Genomic DNA, 21,420 nt, shown 5'->3' with positions numbered 1-21,420 from the left:
GAGGCTTCATCCGAAGTCAATTCGCAAAAAACGTCATTGTAATACTGTACGGAGCAGGAGTTCGGTATCAAGGTTTTTTACAGTAATAATTGATAGCAAGACTTCGTGAAGTAATAACTTCGGCTCATCGGAGCCAATACATTCTAATACTGTACGGAGCTCCTGCTCCATACAGTATTACAACGAGGTTAGTCAATTCGCTCATCCCTCTCTGACACCCTCCCCTCACACGGATAAGCTCTTCCCTGCAGCCTCTAATTATAGAACTAGCATTTTGAATAGAACAGGAGCATAGCACCGTTCAAAGTGTAGTGGCCATGCCGGGTTACTGCAGGCCAGCTCCCCTTCACTTCAATGAGAGCTGAGCTGCAGTAACTCAGTATGGCCACTACACTTTGAACCGAGCTGTTTTTCCTGTTCCATTCTTAGAGCTAGTTCTAGCATCGGAGGATGCAGAGAACTGCAGATCGAATACGAGTGACCTGTCACGAGGAGGTCTCATAAATATCTGGAGCTTGGAAAACTCCCCTTAAAGGGAACCTGTCATGTGGATATTTGATTATAATCTAACTAATTATATACAATCATTAACTACTAAAAAGTACCTTAGATGTATTCACTTACTGGTGTGACAGATGGTTACCTCATAATATACACACAAAGATGCCGCATGCTAATTAGCTGATTGGAGTCCAGCGTGATGTCATTGAGTCCAGCGTATATTTAATTCAGAGCTATAGCCACTCCCCTGCCCACCTGCTGCTGATTCATATGGAAAAAAACTGTCATTCAGCAGCAGGTGGGCGGGAATAGTCAGGAGCTCATGAATATTCATGACTCATCATTATCAGCTGGAGCTTTTCAATACAAGATGTAGGCAGATTGACTGGGTCAATTAAAGAAAGTGACCCAGCATTGTGCTAAGAGAATCAGTCACTTATTTATGTTGCCCTTAGTTAGGACACCATAAAACTGGTGACAGGTTCCCTTTAAGTTTATGTTCGGAAGAACAGAGAGAGTAGCTTAAGACCGAGCCACCAGAGAGCTCGTCTGATGGATTTCACACTGTCGGGACTATGCAGCATATGAGAGTACAGTACATGCAGGCTGCAGAAGACAAACAGAGCAAAGTTTTTAAACCCAGCTGCAAAAATATATGCAATTCTGTAAAGAAAAAAAGACCCTGCAGGTTAAATGTTCAGGTATCGGGCATATTCTCGGATTTATAGGGACATTGTAATTCTCAGCTTGATACAAGTACAGTAGTCGTGATGAAGGATTGCATTGCAGTTATGGGCACATTCTCCCTAATGAATATTTAATACCTGTCTGATAGTGACAGCACACAATTTAACACTTGAGTTAAGAGCTACTAGAGCCATCAGCACGTCAGTCTTATCAGATATTCATTGCAAGCCCATCAAATTCCCTTTTACTTGCATTCTCGTAGGTGGACACAGACCAATCCAGGGCCATACTTACAGATAGTGTTGCCCAGAGCATCTGCCCCTTCCCCGTTGCTCCTGGCTGGTTTGGGTGTCCATGCTATAAATTCATCTGTGAGCTACAACATAACAAGACTTTGGATGCAGGTTTACCTAGAAGACCTTAGTAAAGGTGGTCATACGTGTTTAATGTCATCTGCGACCTCGTAATTGTTCCCGCATGGAAAAATGTTCATGTGCATTACACACCAGTGGGGAATATCTGCTTGAGGCCTGTTTCACACTGCCAGCAGTAGTTTCTGCAGGCTGTTTCGGCAGAGAATAGCTTGCCGGAGCTATCTGGATCTGGCATTGCCAGATATTACCGGGATGCCCACCGGCCCAATTGACTCTAATGGAGTCTGGAGTAGATCCGTCCACTAACCAGCAAATATGCTGGGATTCAGCTGGACAAAAACACCTGTAATTACATGTGGACAGGAGTTGTCCAGGGATATGGCCATGTTAAGTTAGGGACAGTTACCTGCTGCTTGTAGAAAAAGAATGAACTTAGGCTGGTTTCACACTGAATGCCAGGAATCGACCGGACTGCGCGGCGGTATTTGTCCAGCCAATTCTCTCAATATTTGGCAGCTTTCGGCCGGATCTCCGCCAGACACCATTATAGTTAATGGGTCTGGAGAGCATTCTGGCAGCGCCTGACAGTGACTGATCCGGCAGGCTGTTCCCGAGTCCCAGATCTGTAAACGCTAATTTGAAACTAGCCTTGGCTACTTTCACACTTGCGGCAGTGTGATCCGGCAAGCAGTTCCGTCGTCAGAACTGCCCGCCGGATCCGCCGATCTGGATGTGACTGAAAGCATTTGTGAGACTCATCCGGATGCTGATCCGTCTCACAAATGCATTGCAAGAACGGATCCGTCTCTCCGCTTGTCATGCGCACAGACGGATCCGTCTTGTATCTTTTTTCAAATTTTTACCGGTCTGCGAATACGCAGGAAGGACGGATCCGGCATTCCGGTATTTTGAATGCCGGATCTGGCACTAATACATTCCTATGGGAAAAAATGCCGGATCCGGCATTCAGGCAAGTCTTCAGTTTTTTTCGCCGGAGATAAAACAGTAGCATGCTGCGGTTTTCTCTTTTGCCTGATCAGTCAAAATGACTGAACTGAAGACATCCTGATGCATCCTGAACGGATTGCTCTCCATTCAGAATGCATGGGGATATGCCTGATCAGTTATTTTCTGGTATAGAGCCCCTAGGACAGAACTCTGTGCCGGAAAAGGAAAACGCTAATGTGAAAGTAGCCTTACTTACCTATACAGTTCTTTAAATAGTACGCTTCTGTCCGCTGTAGTAGGCTGGCAGTTCTGTGTAACCTGAGCCAAGGTAATGTCCAGTGTTCTAGGACTATACAAATACAGTGATATAACCGCTAAAGGAGCAGTACAGGTCCGGTATTCAGCGCCTGTTTCACCCACACACGTCTTCCTGTCTTCCAGAGCAAAAAAAATACTAAAAAGGGCAGATGTCTATATATTTACTGTAAGGTAACACAGATGTGAACATGCCCCTACAAGTAGCATCTAATATAGGATAGATATAAGGACAAGCAAATAGAGAAACAGATATACAGGTAGGTAGATAGATTAGATAATGCATACAGTGATAGATAGATAGATAGATAGATAGTATATAGAGATATATAGATAGACACATAGATAGATAAATATATATACAGGTGAAACTCGAAAAATTAGAATATCGTGCAAAAGTTCATTGATTTCAGTAATGCTAATTAAAAAGAATTGCATTTATGCAGCTTAAAATTTGAATTTTGTGAAAAGGTTCAATATTCTAGGCTCAAAGTGTCACACTCTCGTCAGCTGATTAATCCATATCCCCTGAGCAAAGGGCACCTCAAAATTGTGACTTTGGGGCTTCATAAGCTGTAAGCCATAATCATCCAAATTATAACAAATAAAGGCTTGAGATATCTCGCTTTGCATGTAATGAGTCTCATATATTAGTTTCACCTTTTAAGTTGCATTACTGAAATGAATGAATTTTGCACGATATTCTAATTTTTCGAGTTTCACCTGTAGATAGATAATGCACAGAGGTAGATGGATCAATAAGGAGTGGATTCAATAAAGATAAGAATAATGTTTCCATAATATATATTTTCTCCGTGTTCTCTACTCCTGCTTTTGGTGTAATAAAATAAATAAAAAAGAAAATACAAATAGCAGTTTTATTTTGATGAAAGAGCAGGCGGCCCAGTCCAGGAGAAACTTGAATTCCCACTGACTGTTTTGCACGATCACCCGAATCACTCCCTGTAGTAAAGGAGGACATTATGGTGGTATACATATACTGTACAGTTAAAACCAGAAGTTTACATACATATATAAAAAGACACATATGTGTGTGTTCATGTTTTTCTCAATATCTGACATGAAATTTAGAATAAACCTTTCCTAATTTTGGTCAATTAGGATTAACATAATTATTATTATTATTATTATTATTATTATTTGCCAAATGCCAGAATAATGAGAGAGATAATGTTCTAAGGCATTTTTATTACTTTCTGCAATGTCAAAAGTCTGCATACACTAAGATTACTATGCCTTTAAACAATTCTGGACTGCCCATATGATGATGTCATGTGTTTGGAAGCTTCTGTTTGTTGGCAACATCTGAGTTAATTAGAGACACACCTGTGGATGTATTTAAATGCACACCTGAAACACACCGCTTCTTTGTGTAGCATCATGGGGAAGTCTAAAGAAATCAGCCAAGATATCAGGAAAAGAATTGCACAAGTCTAGCTCAACCTTGGGTGCAATTTCAAGATACCTGAAGGTGCCTCATTCATCTGTACAAACAATTATGCGCAAGTACAAACAAGATGGGAATGTCCAGCCATCATACCGCTCAGGAGGGAGACGGGGTCTGTGTCTCAGAGATGAACGTGCCTTGTGCATATCAACCCAAGAACAAAAGCAAAAGACCTTGTGAAGATGATAGAGGAAGCTGGTAAGATTGTGGGCTGAAAGGCCACTTTGCCAAGAAGAAGCCATTACTCCAAAAGAAACCTAAAAAAGCCAGATTATTGTTTGCAAACGCACACAGGAACAAAGACCTACATTTTTGGAGATATGTCCTGTGGTCTGACGAAACAAAAATTTAACTTTTTGGCCATAATGACCATCGTTACGTTTGGAGGAAAAAGGGAGAAGCTTGAAAGCCTTAGAACACCATACCAACTGTGAAACACAGGAGTGGCAGGATCATGTTGTGGGGTTGTTTTGCTACAAGAGGGACTGGTGCACTTCACAAAATAGATGGCATCATGAGGAAAGAAGATTATGTGGAAATTCTGAAGCAACACGGAAATGGGTCTTCCAAATGGACAATGACCCGAAGCATACTGCCAAACTGGTTACAAAGTGGCTTAAGGATAACAAAATCAATGTTTTGGAGTGGCCATCAGAAAGCCCTGATCTCAATCCTATAGAAAATGAATGTCACGCTTCGGTGTGGGAGGGAAATGCCACACCGAGCATAGGAGGGAAGGGGTAGGGGCAGTGAATCAAGCCTGAGAACTAGGGAAGGAAGATGGACACCTCCTAGTAAAACCCTAAGCAAAATCCTGACTGTCTACCAGTATGAACAGACCCCAGAGGTAGGTGTGTTCATATGCAGGAATAACTACACTAGAGTCCTATCTAGCCCTATAGGACTCTGGTACTAATGGCAGGGACGAAACTACCTGTTCCTCCAAAAGGAAGGACGAACAGGAGTCTTCTTCAGGCCTTATACAAACAATAGAGAAATGCAACACACAGAACCCTAACGAAATACAAAAGGGAAAAGAAAGACTTAACTTCAAAGGGGCTATGGAAGCACCAGGAACTCAGCCGAGATCCACACACCAGCTATCCACAACTGAAGCTATAAACCGCACAGCATTGTGGGACAAGCAACAATAAATAAGGAAGGTTAAATGACCACATTAGCAACACCTGAGGCAAGGGTGAGGCCATTACCAGAAACAACACAGACACCTATTGATCCACAGGGAAAACCTGTCAGATCAAACCACGTGTTGCCAGTCTCGCCGATCTCCTGCCACCTGTCGCGGGAACATCCGTAACAATTTATGGGCAAAGCTGAAAAGGCAGGTGTGAGCGAGGTGTACAACATGGCTCAGTTACACCAGTTTTTTCAGGAGGAATGGGCCCAAATTCCAACCAACTATTGTGAGAAGCTTGTAGGAGGATATCCAAAACGTTGACCCAAGTCATGTAGTTTAAGGGCAATGGTACTAAAATTTTATGAAATATATGTAAACTTTTGACTTTGCAGAAAGTATTGAAAATGCCTTAAAACATTCTCTCTCTCTCTCATTATTCTGACATTTGGCAAATAATAGTAATTATGGTAATCATAATTGACCAAAAACAGGAAAGGTTTATTCTGATTTTATGTCAGATATTGAGAAAAACAAGCATATGTGTCTTTTTATATAGTGTATGCAAACTTCTGGTTTGAACTGTATAGAATAATTATTTTCAAATGTTCTGAGGAGTGTATACAGTTCGTATCTTTAAAATTGCATTTTTGTGTACTGTATGTTTATGAGTAATGTGTATTTTTGAATAACGTACATTGTCTAAATTCCTGCATTTCTAAGACCTTACACCAACACTTTCAAGAATCAGTGGTCTTATCTTATGCCTCATTCACACGTCCGTGTTCGGTCAGTAATTTCCAAAACCAGGTGCGGCTCTAAACACAGAACAGGTGCAGATCTTACCGTTATACCTTAGGTCTGTGGAGGCTCCAGTCCTGGTTTTAGCTCTCAATTACTGATGGAAATCACTGACCAAAACACTGACGTGTGAATGAGGCTTTTAGGTAGTGATCTGTGAAGCCCACAGTTAATTTGGATAATGAAACAAATATTGCAGGGATTGAAAGAGCAGCAAAGAAATTTCTTGTGTTAAAATGATTTTATTTTTCTTTGCATCCCCATTAGGGTTGAGCGAATTGGTTTTAGATTGCTGTATCCGAACCCGATTCGTTTAAAAACTTAGTTAAGAATCTGGGCTCCATCCTACTGTAAAACCCTGGACTTGCATAGTTCATACAGTATTTTCTGCCCTGTAAGACGCACCAGCCAATAAGACTTCCCTAGGTTTTAGAGGGGGACAATAAGAAAAAATATTTTTCATTAGACCTCAGATCAGACCAGCAATCAGACCCCCAATGTTAAAAGGCCCTCAATCAGACCTCAGATCAGACCCCCATGCCATAGATCATCCTCCAGCTGTACATGAGCCCCCAGCCTCCAGCCATATATCAGCCCCCAGCCTCAGATCACATAAAATAAAAAATCCACTTACCTTTCTTGCCCCGGACGCCACCACTCCTCACCTCCAGCGCTCTTTCTTTTTCTTCCTGCCATCGGCTGTGCTGTGACCCGACTGAGGTCAGAGCGCCCTCACGAGGACCAGGAAGCGGTGAGTACAGAGCCTGGGCAGTGCTGCATTCACCTCTTCCCGGTCCCCCCCATAAGATGCACTGGCATTTCCTCACATTTTTTGGGGGAAAAAGAGTGTCTTATGGGGTGAAAAATACGGTATACGCCACCCGTCCTTAAGGGGTGGGTTAAAATTAGTACTGAGAAAAAGAAATCTTCCCTATGTGACCTAGTGGATCAGGCATGTCCCATCTCCTCCTCCTCACTGCCCTGTGTCTGCCTGTAAGACCACTGGCTGGAGCAGAAGCCTCCATGCTGTGTCCTATCCGCAGCAGTAGTCCCTTCCAATGCAACAGTAAAGTAACGCCAAGGTTCCCTGTAGGTTTTCTCCAAGACTTTTCAATGAACAGAATATTCTTTAGACTGACAAACTGTTACCATTCATTTCTAGGTTTAATGTTCCTTTATTACAGCATAACCAGTCATTGGGATAAACTCTAAGGGTGTGTTCAGATGGAGGATTTTGGGCGTGGCTTTCAGCTTGGATTCAGTGCCAAAACAAGTGCCAAATGTGCGCCGAAACGACCTCCCTTTGTTTTGAAGGGAAGGCTGAGGCGCAGTTCATGCGGTTGAGGGTTTTTGCAGCCCAGTTTCCAAGACCAAGCCGAGAAAGTAGAGGTCCATTCTTGGCGTGGTTACCATGTGGACCCCTCGCAAAGCTGAAGCAGGAGCCTGCACATGGTTTTAGCTCCATTCAAAGGGACTAAACCTAGAGCGGGTCCTCATGAAAGACCACAGCAGAACCCCTAGCACAACGGTTTCTGCCGTGGGATACGTCGGTGATTTTGGAATCCTCTGTCTGAACATGCCCTCAGAGGTTTCAAATGCAGGAGATGTCTTGGAAATGTAGTCAATTTTGTAACAAATATCCTATTCTATTTCTCGGAAATGTGTTAAAATTGTGATATGCCAATAGAGAAGCCATTAAAAGGGTTGTCTCACTTCAGCAAATGGCATTTATCAGGTTGACAGTTAATACAAGGCATTGTCCGTATTGCTTCCTTTGCTGGCTGGATTCATTTTTCCATTGCATTATGTACTGCTCGTTTCCAGGCGTTGCGGCCAGCTCACATATGAGCATGCCTCGGTGCACTCTCACGGCGCTTTTTCCTGTAGCGTGCAAGCACGATCACTGCTGCTGGATTGCAAGCTGGTCGTAACCCCTAGATATAAGCAGTTAATAACGTGATGGAAAAATGAATCCAGCCAGCAAAGGAGGCAATATGGACAATCACAATACATTAGTAAGCGCCTTGACATGATAAATGCCATTTGCTGAAGGGAGACAACTAGAGATGAGCGAACTTCTGTTTTAAGTTCGGCGTCTAAAGTTCGGCTTCCGGTTAGCGGAGGATCCCGATATGGATTCCGAATTCCGTTGTGGTCTGTGGTAGCAGAATAAATAATCGGCCATTATTGATTCCGCTACCACGGACCACAACGGAATTCGGAATCCATATCGGGATCCTCCGCTAACCGGAAGCCGAACTTTAGACGCCGAACTTAAAACAGAAGTTCGCTCATCTCTAGAGACAACCCCTTTAATGAAGCTGTGTGTTCCATGACTTCGGTCACTTAGGCTGGGTTCACATCACGTTTTTCCCATCTGTTTAACGTATATGTTTAAACTGATGCCATACAGTGACAACCGTCATCATAGAGTTCCATTGTAAAAAAAAACAACCTATAAGTTTTTTTTACTGGATTCTGCAGGATACAAGAATGTGGTGTGCTGCTTTTTTGTATCCATTTTTCCCCCCTAACGTATACGGAGGCATAAAACGTGATGTGAACCCACCCTTCTATTGTGCTGTGTTTCCCTTTTTCCGAGCTCTGTGTCACATTTCACTGCTGTTTTTATGTTTGCTGTCCAAAAACATTTACTAGACGTGTCTGCTTTGTACAGCTCCGCTCGGGAGGTTGGTGGGGATGGATATGACAATACCACTGTCCCTTTAGTTGTACATTTTTTGCTCACATTTGATCTGCTTTTGTGTTAATTTTGCTTCATTTTTTTATTTTTTATTTGCCATGCCATTCAGCTTTTGGATTTCAAGAAAACAAAGGTTTGTCTTGTTCTTCCAAATGATCCTGCTTTTATATCTGTAAACTGTTTATACCGTAGCTTGCCTTTTAGATGTAGATTTATGTGTCTCTGTAGATGTCGCCACAAATATCTCCGGAAAGCAGAAAATCTAGATTCTACAATTCTGTTGTTGAAACCGGAATCAAATTAATATATATATTTTTTAATGGAAGAAATGTTAAAGGGGTAATCATGTAGTATTTTTAGTATGATCATTTTTCTATGTATGGAGCAAACCTCCCCTACCGGCAGAATGGTGGTACTAAAGCAGACTATCCTCTTGTGTTTCTGTATAGACTGTTCTATTTGTTGCATGTCCGTATTCCATCCCCTTATGCTCATCAGGTTGTCTGTTCTTCATGCCCTCCCTTAGGTTCACACATGGCAGAGGACTGTCAGAGCCTTTTCTCATTGATACAATGGGAGTTTTAGAGCATCTTTCGAAGATTGTCAAGTTCCCTTCCCTGAATAGGAAGTTCAGAGGAATGGAAAATGACAATCTGTTGCTTGCACCAATGTATAAAAGACAAGGTCACTAGTTAAAAAAACCAAAAAAACAAATACAACACACAAAGTGTAAAGACTCAGTTCACTCTTAAAGGGAACCTGTCATTAACTTTATGCTGCTGTCACTGAGGACAGCATAAAGTAGTGACAGACGCGCTGCTGTCCCTCCTGAGCTAATATTAAAGGGATTATCTGGGAATGATATAAAACGACCACCAGCAACCTGTCCTAGAATATGAGCAGGACTGGTTGCCACCATTTGCAGAGCTGCCTAAGGGGCTGAGCGGTCGGGGCCTCACTACACACTGCACTGCTCTACAATAGATGGTAATAATGAGATCCTGCCTACGATATGCCATCCTGGCTGAATAGCCTGACAGGAACGCTCACCAGTATCTAGTATATGCAAATACCCAAGTGTAGTCAGTAGTGGGGTCTCACCCACTCAGTTCCTCTAGGCGTCTCTGCAAGTGGTTGCAAGCAGTCTTGCATTCTAGGACAGGTTGCTGGTGTTTTTTTTCAAATCTTTCCCAAAGAACCCCAATAAAGGCTATATACTCCTTCAGAGGCAAAAAAAAATAATTAATATTGCATTTTACTCATTTTGGGCTAAAATAAATTTTAGAAAATTTGTCATTTTTATTAAAAAATATTGAGCCGTTCTGTCACAAAGGGTTAACTGTCTAGCTATGTGAATCGTACTGTGACGGTCAACCAATAACCCTTATCTCACATTTACTTAGGGGTCACAAACACTTATTTAAGCCACATTCTTATCAGTAAGATAAGAACTGAGATATAAAGAGTGTTTATAATGTCAGAGAGCAGAGATAAGGAGTAGGAGCAGAGAGAAAATTCAGATCCCTCTAATAGAGCATCTCAGCCCTGTACAGAAGAAAGAGCTCCATACTTGTAATAAAGACCAATTTTTTTTGGGTAAAATGAGTACAATGCAATAATAAAAAAATTGCCCCCAAAGGTTTACGTAGCCTTTAAGTAGTTCCTGAGAACTTGCAGGTTCAATTGCAGGTTTGCTGGAGAATAGTCATGGGCTGCTTGAGAAGAGCCACAGTTAGGCCCCATTCACATAACAGTATTTTTGGTTTGCACCCAATCCTCATTTTTTGCAGATTGGATGTGGACCCATTCATTTCAAGGTGGCCTCAAAAAATGGGGACGGCACACTGTTTGCTGTCCGCATCTGTATGTCTGGAGAAGAATGTGGACTTTTTCAGACAAGAATAGGCATTGTTACAATGGTTTCACAAAAAAAAAAAAAAAATTAATGGGTGCAACAAGGACGTCACACGGATGTCATCCGTATTTTTTGCGGATCCATGTTTTGCGAACCGCAAAGTACATATGGTTGTGTAAATGCACCCTTATTCTTTATGTTCTGCTCACTCCGTTCACCTGCTGATGATTGGCAGTTCTATCCTAAAAAAAAATTAATGTATTTCATTTTCTGCATGTTCAATGTGTCCCCGCATATCTTGTTCCAATCATGACTACATGTATGTGTGTGTCTTTTATTAAGTGTGGAGTCAAGAAACGTCACAGATCACATCAGTCGCTGAGCACCATAAATGTAGTCGTGCACGTTATTAGTGTGGCACCAGTTTTGACCACGGGTGTTGTAGTTGGCAATATTGCTCATGATGATCAGATATAGTCATAGTTATATAGGCGATGTATCTAAATGGTTTTATGTTTTGTTGTAATTGTCGTCTTGTCCAAGTCACTAATGGCTCTGTTTGTGTTCCAGCACTTGCAGTTGACCATCCAAGCCCTGCAAGATGAGCTGCGGACTCAGAGGGACCTTAATCATCTTCTTCAACAGGAAGGTGGAAACCGAGGGGCAGAGCATTTCACAATTGAGCTCACGGAGGAGAATTTCAGAAGGCTTCAGGCGGAGCATGACCGGCAGGCCAAAGAACTTTTCCTTCTCAGAAAAACGTTAGAAGAAATGGAACTGAGGATAGAAACACAAAAACAGACACTAAGTGCCCGTGATGAGTCCATCAAAAAGCTTCTTGAAATGCTTCAAAGCAAAGGGTTGCCTTCAAAAGGAATGGAAGAAGAAAACGAGAAAACACGAAGAATAGTGGAGGCGGAATCACAGCTTAATCATTTAGAAGTGATTCTAGATCAAAAGGATAAAGAAAATATTCATCTAAGAGAGGTAAGGAAACATTTAGGATGGATTTTCTTGATCAGTGCTTCCCAATTAGAGGGGTTGTTTCCCTGCCTTTGGTCTTCCTAGAATGGGATCCCCTTACTGTGAACTTGAACAGGTTTCTACTCTGTTGGAAGCTCCTGTACTGGTGGTCATTTTTAATGAGACAAACCCTTTAAGTCTCGAGAAACCCTAGCAGGTCATCATGTATTGAGAATTTCCAAGAGAGAAAACACATGTGCTAATTATCAATTTAGTGTAAACAATTAAATCACCTATTCAATAGATCCTTAAGGGGGTTGTGCCATCTCGCCATGAGATGGGACTAAGCACCAGCCCTAGGTGGTTGGGTTTACGGAAACAGGCGAGCTTTGAGTAACTCCCATTCACTACAGTGGGAGTCCTGGAAAAAGCGGAGTGCTGGACCGCTCGGTTCTTTCGATAAACCTGGCTATCTAGGGCCAGCTGTGGAAGCGGCAAGATGGGAAAACCCCTTTAATATATCACCTGTTGGGGTTCCTGGGTAATATTTTATATAGTCAGTTCAGTATGTTATTAACTGTAGGTATAAATAAGGATCTTCACCATGCAAAAATGGGGACTTCAACTTGGACCAGCTCGGTTAAACCATATAGTCTTGTGGTTATGTCATAAATTTCAAGAAGTTTTCTGAGGTATGTGATGCATCTTGCATGTAAACCATTTGTTGGAAATCCCCTTTAACACTTGTAATCTTGCCACTATGAAGTTGGCGCAGGGTTTTTATAATTGCAGATTCGGTCCGCTATGGTTTTCATCATCCCATAAGCAAATGTCTCTTGGACCCAAGTCTAACTGAATCTTGTGGATGTCCTGGGTTCTTGTCCTGCTCTCACATACTTGTGGTCAAACCCAATAGAATATTTATTTCTCTGCTTGCTAGCATTAATGTATATTTCTACGGTTCTACAGCATTTCAGGACTGTGTGTTACAGAGCACCTGGCCAAGAGGCACTTGTTCCTTTTGCTTTGCAATATGAGTGATGATTCCGAACTCTTGAAGCCATTTTGAATTACCGACTGGAAAGAAGGCAGAGTTACCGTTCTGTAACATGAAACAGAAAACCAACATTTTTTTCTTCTCACAAAATTAGTAAATGACTGATCCTTTTTTCTTCAGTTTGTGCATTCTCCAGTGATAGATTCAATGAAATACCAATGACCCTGAGCTCGGATCTCAATATCATGTAAACATCACATTTTTTTGTTACATATTTTCTTTTTTCTTTTTTTACATGTGGTTAAATATTCACAGTAATTAAAAATTAAAAAATGAAAATCGGACATCACGTAGTACATCACAACCTCTTTATACCGAAGCTAGAACCAGCCCTGTACCATTGCTCCTATTGTCCTTTTTCCGAGGGCTTTCTCTGTCGGCTGCAGCTGGTGGCAGTTGAAGGATGGAACTGAACTTGTGCTTCCATCTCGGTGAGCAAGACAGAAAAATTAGAAAAAAAGTTGGCGCTCTGCAGATAGATTTCATTGAACTACCCAGTAGTTTTGATTACATGCAATCAGGGGTGCACCTAGCCTTTCTGCTGCCTGAGGTGAAGACTGAAATGGCGCCACCCCCCCTCCCCCAAATCCCAATTTCTTAACCTAACCCCTTTGCCACAATGAAAGCGCTCATTAACCATGGCCCTTTCGCTGCCCCCTCTTGCCCCTACCTGGTGCTGCCTCACCTGGCCTCATTGGCGGTGCACCCCTGCGTGCAATTACAAAAGTATTCAGATCCAAGTGCTGGTTTAAAGAATGTAGAATATTATTCGTGGGACAACCCCTTTAAGGGCACCCTTTGGGCCAAGCTACTCTGTGCGCCCTTGCTCTTCCTGTATCCTTTGCCAGTGCCTCCATCTCCGCACAAAAGTTTGAAAAATTTGTGCTTAGTATGCACCATGTATATGTGGCCTCACGGTTGCATCGGAGAAAGTTCCTATAGTAATTTGATAGATAAAAAGTTAATTCAGTGATTTCTCCTCCAAAGCGCTCCTGGCTACCTGCTGTGCTCTAAACTACCAGACATCCCCATTCACTGGAACAGGCAGTGTTGCAGTTCTCTGCTGAATAGGGAGCTGGAAGTGGTGCTGGGCAGGAGAAATGCCAAGGGCTGGAGCAATGAAGGTCCCAGAGGTAGGAACTCTAAAGGTGGATTTACACGGCCCAGATATCGGGAAGATTATCTTGAACAAGCATTCCTTTGAACGCTTGTTCCTAACAATCAGCCCTTGTGAATGTGCCGCGAGTCACCTGACGAATGAGCAAAACTCTGATTCATCGAGTGATCCTGTCGTTTGTGCCGGCAGATAAATGATCATTTCTGGGCAGCAGATTGTGCTGTCTAACCAGCGATCCGCTGCCCCGAAAGAATGCAGCTGTATGAAGACGAGCGATCGTAATAGCGATCCCTCGTCCTTATACAATGAAAGGGATCACTACATGTAAGGCCTCCTGCACACGACCGTATGGCTTTTTCGGTGTTTTGCGGTCTGTTTTTCACGGATCCGTTGTTCCGTTTTTTTTCCCGTTGTGTTTCCGTCTCTGTTCCGTTTTTCCGTTCCGTTTTTCCGTATGGCATATACAGTATACAGTAATTACATAGATAAAATTGGGCTGGGCATAACATTTTCAATACATGGTTCCGCAAAAAACGGAACGGAAACGGAAGACATAGGCCTAGTTCACACGAATGTGTGTGATCCGTGGCCGTATTGCGGCCCGCAAATTGCGGGCTGCAATACACGGCCACAGTTCCGTGTGCATTCCGCATCACGGATGCGGACCCATTCGCTTCAATGGGTCCGCAAATCCGGAATTGCGGAACGGCCGCACGGAACGGGACCCCTCGGAAGCACTACGGAGTGCTTCCGTGGGGTTGCGTCCCATACTTCCATTCCGCAAAAAGATAGAACATGTCCTATCTTTTTGCGGAACGGGCGGATCGCGGACCCATTAAAGTAAATGGGTCCGCGATCCGATGCGGCTGACCTACGGCCTGCGATTGTGCATTGAGGCTCGCAATTTGCGGGCCGCAGCATGGGCACAGGTCACACGCGTTCGTGTGAACTCGGCCATACGGATGCATTTCCGTATGTGTTCCGTTTTTTTGCGGACCCATTGACTTGAAGGGAGCCACGGAACGTGATTTGTGGGCAATAATAGGACATGTTCTATCCTTAAACGGAACGGAAATACGGAAACTGAATGCATACGGAGTACATTCCGTTTTTTTTGCGAAACCATTGAAATGAATGGTTCCGTATACGGACCGTATACGGAACGCAAGAAACGGCCAGTAAACAGGGAAACAAAACGGTCTTGTACAGGAGGCCTAAATGTGCGGTCTCCTTAACTGATCGAACAGCCAACTGTTGGGAAGGAACACTTCCTTCCCGACAATCGGCTGTACTGTACATTGCAGCGTGTACACCCGCCTTAAGGGTACTACACGGTCAGGTTTCTGCATGCATTTTAGGAGGCCAAAATCAGGAATGGATCGATCATAAGGAGAGAACGTATAAATGACAGATGCGTCTTCTCCTGGTTTTGGCTTCCAAAACGACATGAAGGAGCTCGACCTCGTGGCCGTACCCTAACCATCAGAATGGTATGGTATATCCTAGCGATATGCTGTTACAATCCAAAAGAGAAAATAGAACTGGATTGTACATCCACATGCCATACTTTGATCTAATAACTGCTTCTCCGCAAAATTAACATCGCCTGTCAGCACAATATTTAGTGTACCGCCCCCCATACTGCATGCTATACATGAGGCATTAGTGTACATTTTGATCAAAAAGCATAAGCCCACTCACCATGCCAAGGTTGCCTCTTTAAGTGAGTACCTACTCTAGATTTGGCGCGGCACTGCGTGGCGACCACCGATGCCACAGCAGGCGGTGAGACCCAGCAGCCAAACAGCACCACTGCTTCTTGACCATGCTTTTTGATCAAAATGTGTACTAATGCCTCATGTATAGCATGCAACATAGGGGCCAGTATACTACTTATTAGGCTACATTCACACAAGCGTATTTTGTTTCCAAGTCCGTTCCGTTTTTTTCGCGGATAGGATGCCGACCCATTCATTTCAATGTAAATCCATAAAAAGGGGGGTTGTAGAGGCTCACCTGGTCTTACGTTTGTAGGAAGACACGGACATATGCCAGGAACTAAGCGATAGTGGTATCAAATTGAAAAGGCAAAGTCCAGCTTCCAGACAACGTGTTCAAGTGCTTTAAAATCCAACATGTACATCCAAGTCTACGCGTTTCAGATCATTTCATACAGATCCTTACTCATGACAAAGAAAAAATGTGAGACTCTGGCCTTAAATAAGGGGCAGGTCATACACGTCAGGTGGAAATAATCAGCAACAACTCAACAACTCCACCTCTGAGACATTAAAACATGTGTTTAAGAACTCCAAAAACCATAGGATCAGTAATGCAGTATAAGATCGTGTCTACGATTTAAACCCATTGGTACAAAGGTGTTCATAGCGAAAATCTTTCACCTTTGTACCAATGGGTTTAAATCGTAGACACGATCTTATACTGCATTACTGATGTATGGTTTTTGGAGTTCTTAAACACATGTTTTAATGTCTCAGAGGTGGAGTTGTTGCTGATTATTTCCACCTGACATGTTTGACCTGCCCCTTATTTAAGGCCAGAGTCTCACATTTTTTCTTTGTCATGAGTAAGGATCTGTATGAAATAATCTGAAACGCGTAGACTTGGATGTTGGTTTTTAAAGCACTTATTTATTAAAGCTTGAACACGTTGTCTGACTTTTCCTTTTCCATTCATTTCAATGGGTCCGCAAAAAATGTGCCTTGTGCTATCCGCATCCGTACGTCCGTTCCGTAGCCATGCAAGAAAAATAGAACATGTCCTATTCTTGTCTGTTTTGTGGACAAAGATAGGCATTGTTACAATGGATCCGCAAGAAAAAGGGATGCCATACGGACGTTATCGGGGTTTTTTGCAGACCGCAAAACACATACGGTCGTGTGAATGTAGCCATACACTGAGAAGCAGTTATTAGCTCAAAACATAGTATGAGGACGTGCGATCCAGATTCACCCTTATTTCTGGACACAATCCAGTATGAGGTTGACCAATACGTTAATATTTTTGAGTATACAATAAAGTTATGTATAGTAGTTACCTGTTCAAGCCACCGCCGCCGCCCATATCCGGCTAGTCTTTGTTTATGCAGTATGACCACTGAGACCATTGATTGGCCACAGCAGTCACATGCTGAGACGTCAAGTGACTGTTGCTCCGAAGTATACGGTGACTGGTAGAGGCCGGAATGGCGATAGCTTAATCAGGTGAGCCTTTTTGGAAAAAATGTATTCTGACCATAAAGGGTTCCCTTTGAAAGGGTTGTCATATAGCCCTGCTTGCAGATAACATGGTAGAGAGCAGGAGGAGCTACATAGGTTGCTATGTACAGGGTGACTCTGGACACCCTTTTATTTCCGAAACGAAAGGGAAAAATGAAATATCTGAATACCCCAGCAAGTAATGGGTGGGGGGGCCTATCTTTTTAGATTTTGATATTCAATTGCTGTAGGTTACGTCCCGCACTGAATTTTTGTAATGTAGGACGTAGTAAGCGTCATGGGTTAGAACAATGTGTCAGATAATCTGTTGGTGTAAATTCACCTTAGTGGAAGAAAATACACTTAGTGAAAAGTAGTTTGTGGTGCAACCCCTTTAAATGGAAAAAAAACATTCTATTGAATCGTTTCCCACCAAAAACGACATCTCCGTTTGCTCAGCTCCTCCTGCTCTACAGCATGCTGCCTACAGATCTGGTGCCACGTTCAGCGTGACAGGTTCCCTTGAGGTCTTTTTCAGCAATACTCATTCTGTCTCTAGACTTTGTTGGACGTTCCAGCTTAGAGTTGAGTGGGTGACACTGGGTCCTGCCCAGGGCGTGCGACTCCACAAACATAGAGTTAGACCTTTTGAGTATTTGCTTAAAGGGGTTATCCCATCTTTGACAATGGGGGCATATTGCTAGGATATGCCCCCATTGTCTGATAGGTGCGGGTCCCAGAGGTGGGACCCGCACCTACAAGGAGAACGGAGCGGAGAAAGTGGGGGAGGGCGCACTGCGCATGCACAGCCGCCCTCCATTCATTTCTATAGAGCCGCCGAAAATAGCCGAGCGCTGGCTCGGCTATTTCCGTCGGCCGCATAGAAATGAATGGGAGCGAGGCTGCTCATGCGCGGTGCGCTCCCATTGACTTCAATGGGAGAGGCGGGGAGCTGCGCCTGGTGGTGGACAGATCCTGGGAAACCCGGGGTCCTCCAGCCACAACTCTCCCCGGCTCCGTTCTCGTTGTAGGTGCGGGTCCCAGAGGTGGGACCCGCACCTATCAGACAATGGGGGCATATCCTAGCGATATGCCCCCATTGTCTAAGATGGGATAACCCCTTTAAACCACTTTTTCTAGCTCCTGGAACCTCCGGCCTTTTATTCGAATTTCCGAAACGTCTCATTTTGTATCTGATATTTATGTTTTCTCAGTGGATGCTCTTTTTTTTTTTTCCATCCTTTCTACATAACTGTGGGCAAACGTAAGGGAATACAGAGTTTTTATCATGTGGAAATCTATTACAGATGTTTGGTCGTACAAAGTTTTTTTTTTTTTAAATACCCTGACCACACATAGTTTACCCAAAGAACTATTAAGTACTTTTATTATTTCTATCAAAGAGCCTGCCTTAGGCAACAACTGCCGAGTTTCCACTTAGGAAGAATTTAAAATTCATGTAACTTTTTACACACTCGTTGAAATTTCGGGAGAATTTTTTTTTCTTCTTTATCAACAGACCCATTTTTTAAGACATTGAAATGATTACGCAGTGTAAAAGAGGTTTGGACAGCTTTAGGAACACTTCCCGTTACCGTCCTCCTTGTCGCTATGAAGAATTTGGGAAAACGCAGTGGCATGTAAAAAAGTTGAATAATAGATCTAGGAACAGCCTGGGTGAATTTGTTCTAGAATATTCTTCCGAGGCGGTGCTGATGGAGCGAGCCCACAGTAACACGCAGAGGGATTGATCCTGGAGCCAGGACTAATTATCTAGGGAAACGCTTTATCAACACTGCGCCTTGTGAAGGCATTAGTAAGAACCCCATAGACATAACTGATTGTGGTCTTTTTTTCTTGTGTTATGTTCTCCTTTTTAATATTTACCTTGGCAGGGTGCATTTAATTGATTGCATTATGTGATACCAGATTAGGCTGAGCCAAATGTTAATATGATTATTTTTAGTGTCCTGGATAATTAATTAGTATTTGGCAAAGTAATTTAAGCAGTTTGTGAAAAAGAGACTTCGCTTTGATGTTTGTTTGCACTGACCCTATCTATCTATCTATCTATCTATCTATCTATCTATCTATCTATCTATCTATCTATCTATCTATCTATCTCTTATCTTTCTATCTAATCACTGAATGTAAGAGTATATCCTACTTACATACCACCTCATATACAATGGTGGGTCTTACTTAATTTTTTTTTATATGTATGTATAAATCACTATTCAAGAGAACCTGTCATGTTAGGCACGTTGGCCGAACTGCAGATAACATGTTAGGCCTCATTCACACGTCCATGTCCGTGCTCAAATCCGTGAGCCGGTGGTCAGTGATGCATCCGTTAAGCTGTCCGTGTTGCATCCGTGTTTCACTGACACTGAACAGCGGAAAAAATAATTTTCAAAGCATCTATTAATTTTCTTAATGATCCATGAAACACGGATGCAACACATGGCATCCGTGTTGCATCCGTGGTTTTCACGGACCCATAGACTATAATGGACGTGATGGACAGAGCATGCATCTGTGCTAAAAACACTGACCCACGGACCATGCTAAAACACTGATGTCTGATTAAGGACTCATTTACACGACCATTGGTGTCCCGTGCCGTGAACCGTAAATTGCGGTCCGCAATGCACGGGCACCTTCCGTGGGGCAGGCACATGGGGGTCGCTGACCCATTCACTTGAATGAGTCTGCAATCCCTTCGTTACGCAAAAATATAAAGCATGTTCTATCTTTTTGCGGTTCGGAGGCACGGAACGGAACCCCAGAAAGCACTCCGTAGTGCTTCCATAGTGATCCGTTCCGTGCTTCCGTTCCGGACCATTCTGCATCTCTGTATTTGCGGACCCATTGAAAAGAATGAGTCCGCGTCCGTGATGCAGAATGACAACGTAACGGTGCCCGTGTATTGCGGTTCCGCAAATGCGGCCCGCAATACGGGAACAGGACACAAACGGTCGTGTGAATGAGCCCTAAAATGAATGGGGACGTGTGCTGTCCATGGAGAACACATACAGCACACGTCTGTGGAACACGGACGTGTGAATGAGGCTTTATAGAGCAGGAGAAGCTGAGCAGATTATTAATACAGTCCTGATCAAAAGTTTAAGGCCACTTGAAAAATGGCAAAAAATCCTATTTAGCATGGCTGGATCTTAACAAGGTTCCAAGTAGAGCTTCAACATGCAACAAGAAGAAATGGGAGTGAGACAAAACATTTTTTTGAGCATTCAATTTAACGAAAACATCGAATAAACTGAAACAGGCTGTTTTTTAGCTGATCAAAAGTTTAGGATCACACCTCCAAAAAAAAATAAACCCCCCAAAACAGAAATCCAACTTCCAAACATGAACTCAGTAATGAGTAGCTTTGCCGTTATTGTTTATCACTTCATAATTCGTTTCGGCATGCTTGATGCAAGCGTTTCCATGAGGTGAGTGGGAACATTTCTCCAAGTGGTGAAGACGGCCGCACGACGGCCATCTACTGTCTGGAACTGTTGTTCATTTTTGTAAACTTCCCTTGCCATCCATCCCCAAAGGTTCTCAATTGGATTTAGATCAGGAACACGCAGGATGAGCCAAAAGAGTGATGTTATTCTCCTGGAAGAAGTCCCTTGTCCTGCGGGCATTGTGTACTGTAGCGTTGTCCTGTTGAAAAACCCAGTCGTTACCACACAGACGAGGGCCCTCAGTCTTGAGGAATGCTCTCTGCAACATCTGGACATAGCCAGCGGCCGTTTGACGCCCCTGCACTTCCTGAAGCTCCATTGTTCCACTGAAGGAAAAAGCACCCCAGGCCATTATGGCGCCCCCTCCACTGTGGCGCGTAGAAAACATCTCAGGTGGGATCTGCTTGTCATGCCAGTAACGTTGGAAACCATCAGGACCATCAAGGTTACATTTTTTCTCATCAGAGAATAAAACTTTCTTCCACCTTTGAATGTCCCATGTTTGGTGCTCTCTTGCAAAGTCTAAACGAGCAGTTCTGTGGCGTTCAAGGAGACGAGGTCTTTGAAGACGTTTTTTTGTTTTCGAAGCCCTTCAGTCTCAGATGCCGTCTGATGGTTATGGGGCTGCAGTCAGCACCAGTAAGGGCCTTAATTTGGGTCGAGGATCGTCCAGTGTCTTGACGGACAGCCAATTGGATCCTCCAGCTCAAAATTTTTTGGGGTCTTCCACTTGACTTTTTTGTTCCATAACCCTCCATAAGGATCATTTAAGAAATTCTTACTGTGTCCCACCTCAGCAGCGAT

At 43.2% G+C, this 21,420-nt stretch overlaps 1 protein-coding gene across 1 annotated transcript in view; it reads left to right on the top strand.

Moving 5' to 3' along the window:
- Positions 1-21,420, top strand: part of ERC2 (ELKS/RAB6-interacting/CAST family member 2) — a 944,454-nt gene that overhangs the window by 107,384 nt on the left and 815,650 nt on the right. Inside the window, exon 3 of the mRNA XM_040408024.1 lies at positions 11,359-11,775. Coding sequence (XP_040263958.1) covers positions 11,359-11,775 — 417 coding nt within the window. The remainder of the gene's footprint in view (positions 1-11,358; positions 11,776-21,420) is intronic.

The sequence above is a fragment of the Bufo bufo genome, chromosome 9 (assembly GCF_905171765.1).
Source record: "Bufo bufo chromosome 9, aBufBuf1.1, whole genome shotgun sequence".
In the NCBI taxonomy this organism is placed as follows: Eukaryota; Metazoa; Chordata; class Amphibia; order Anura; family Bufonidae; genus Bufo; species Bufo bufo.
Note: the sequence above shows the minus strand (reverse complement) of the source record. Positions and strands in the feature narration are given on the sequence as shown.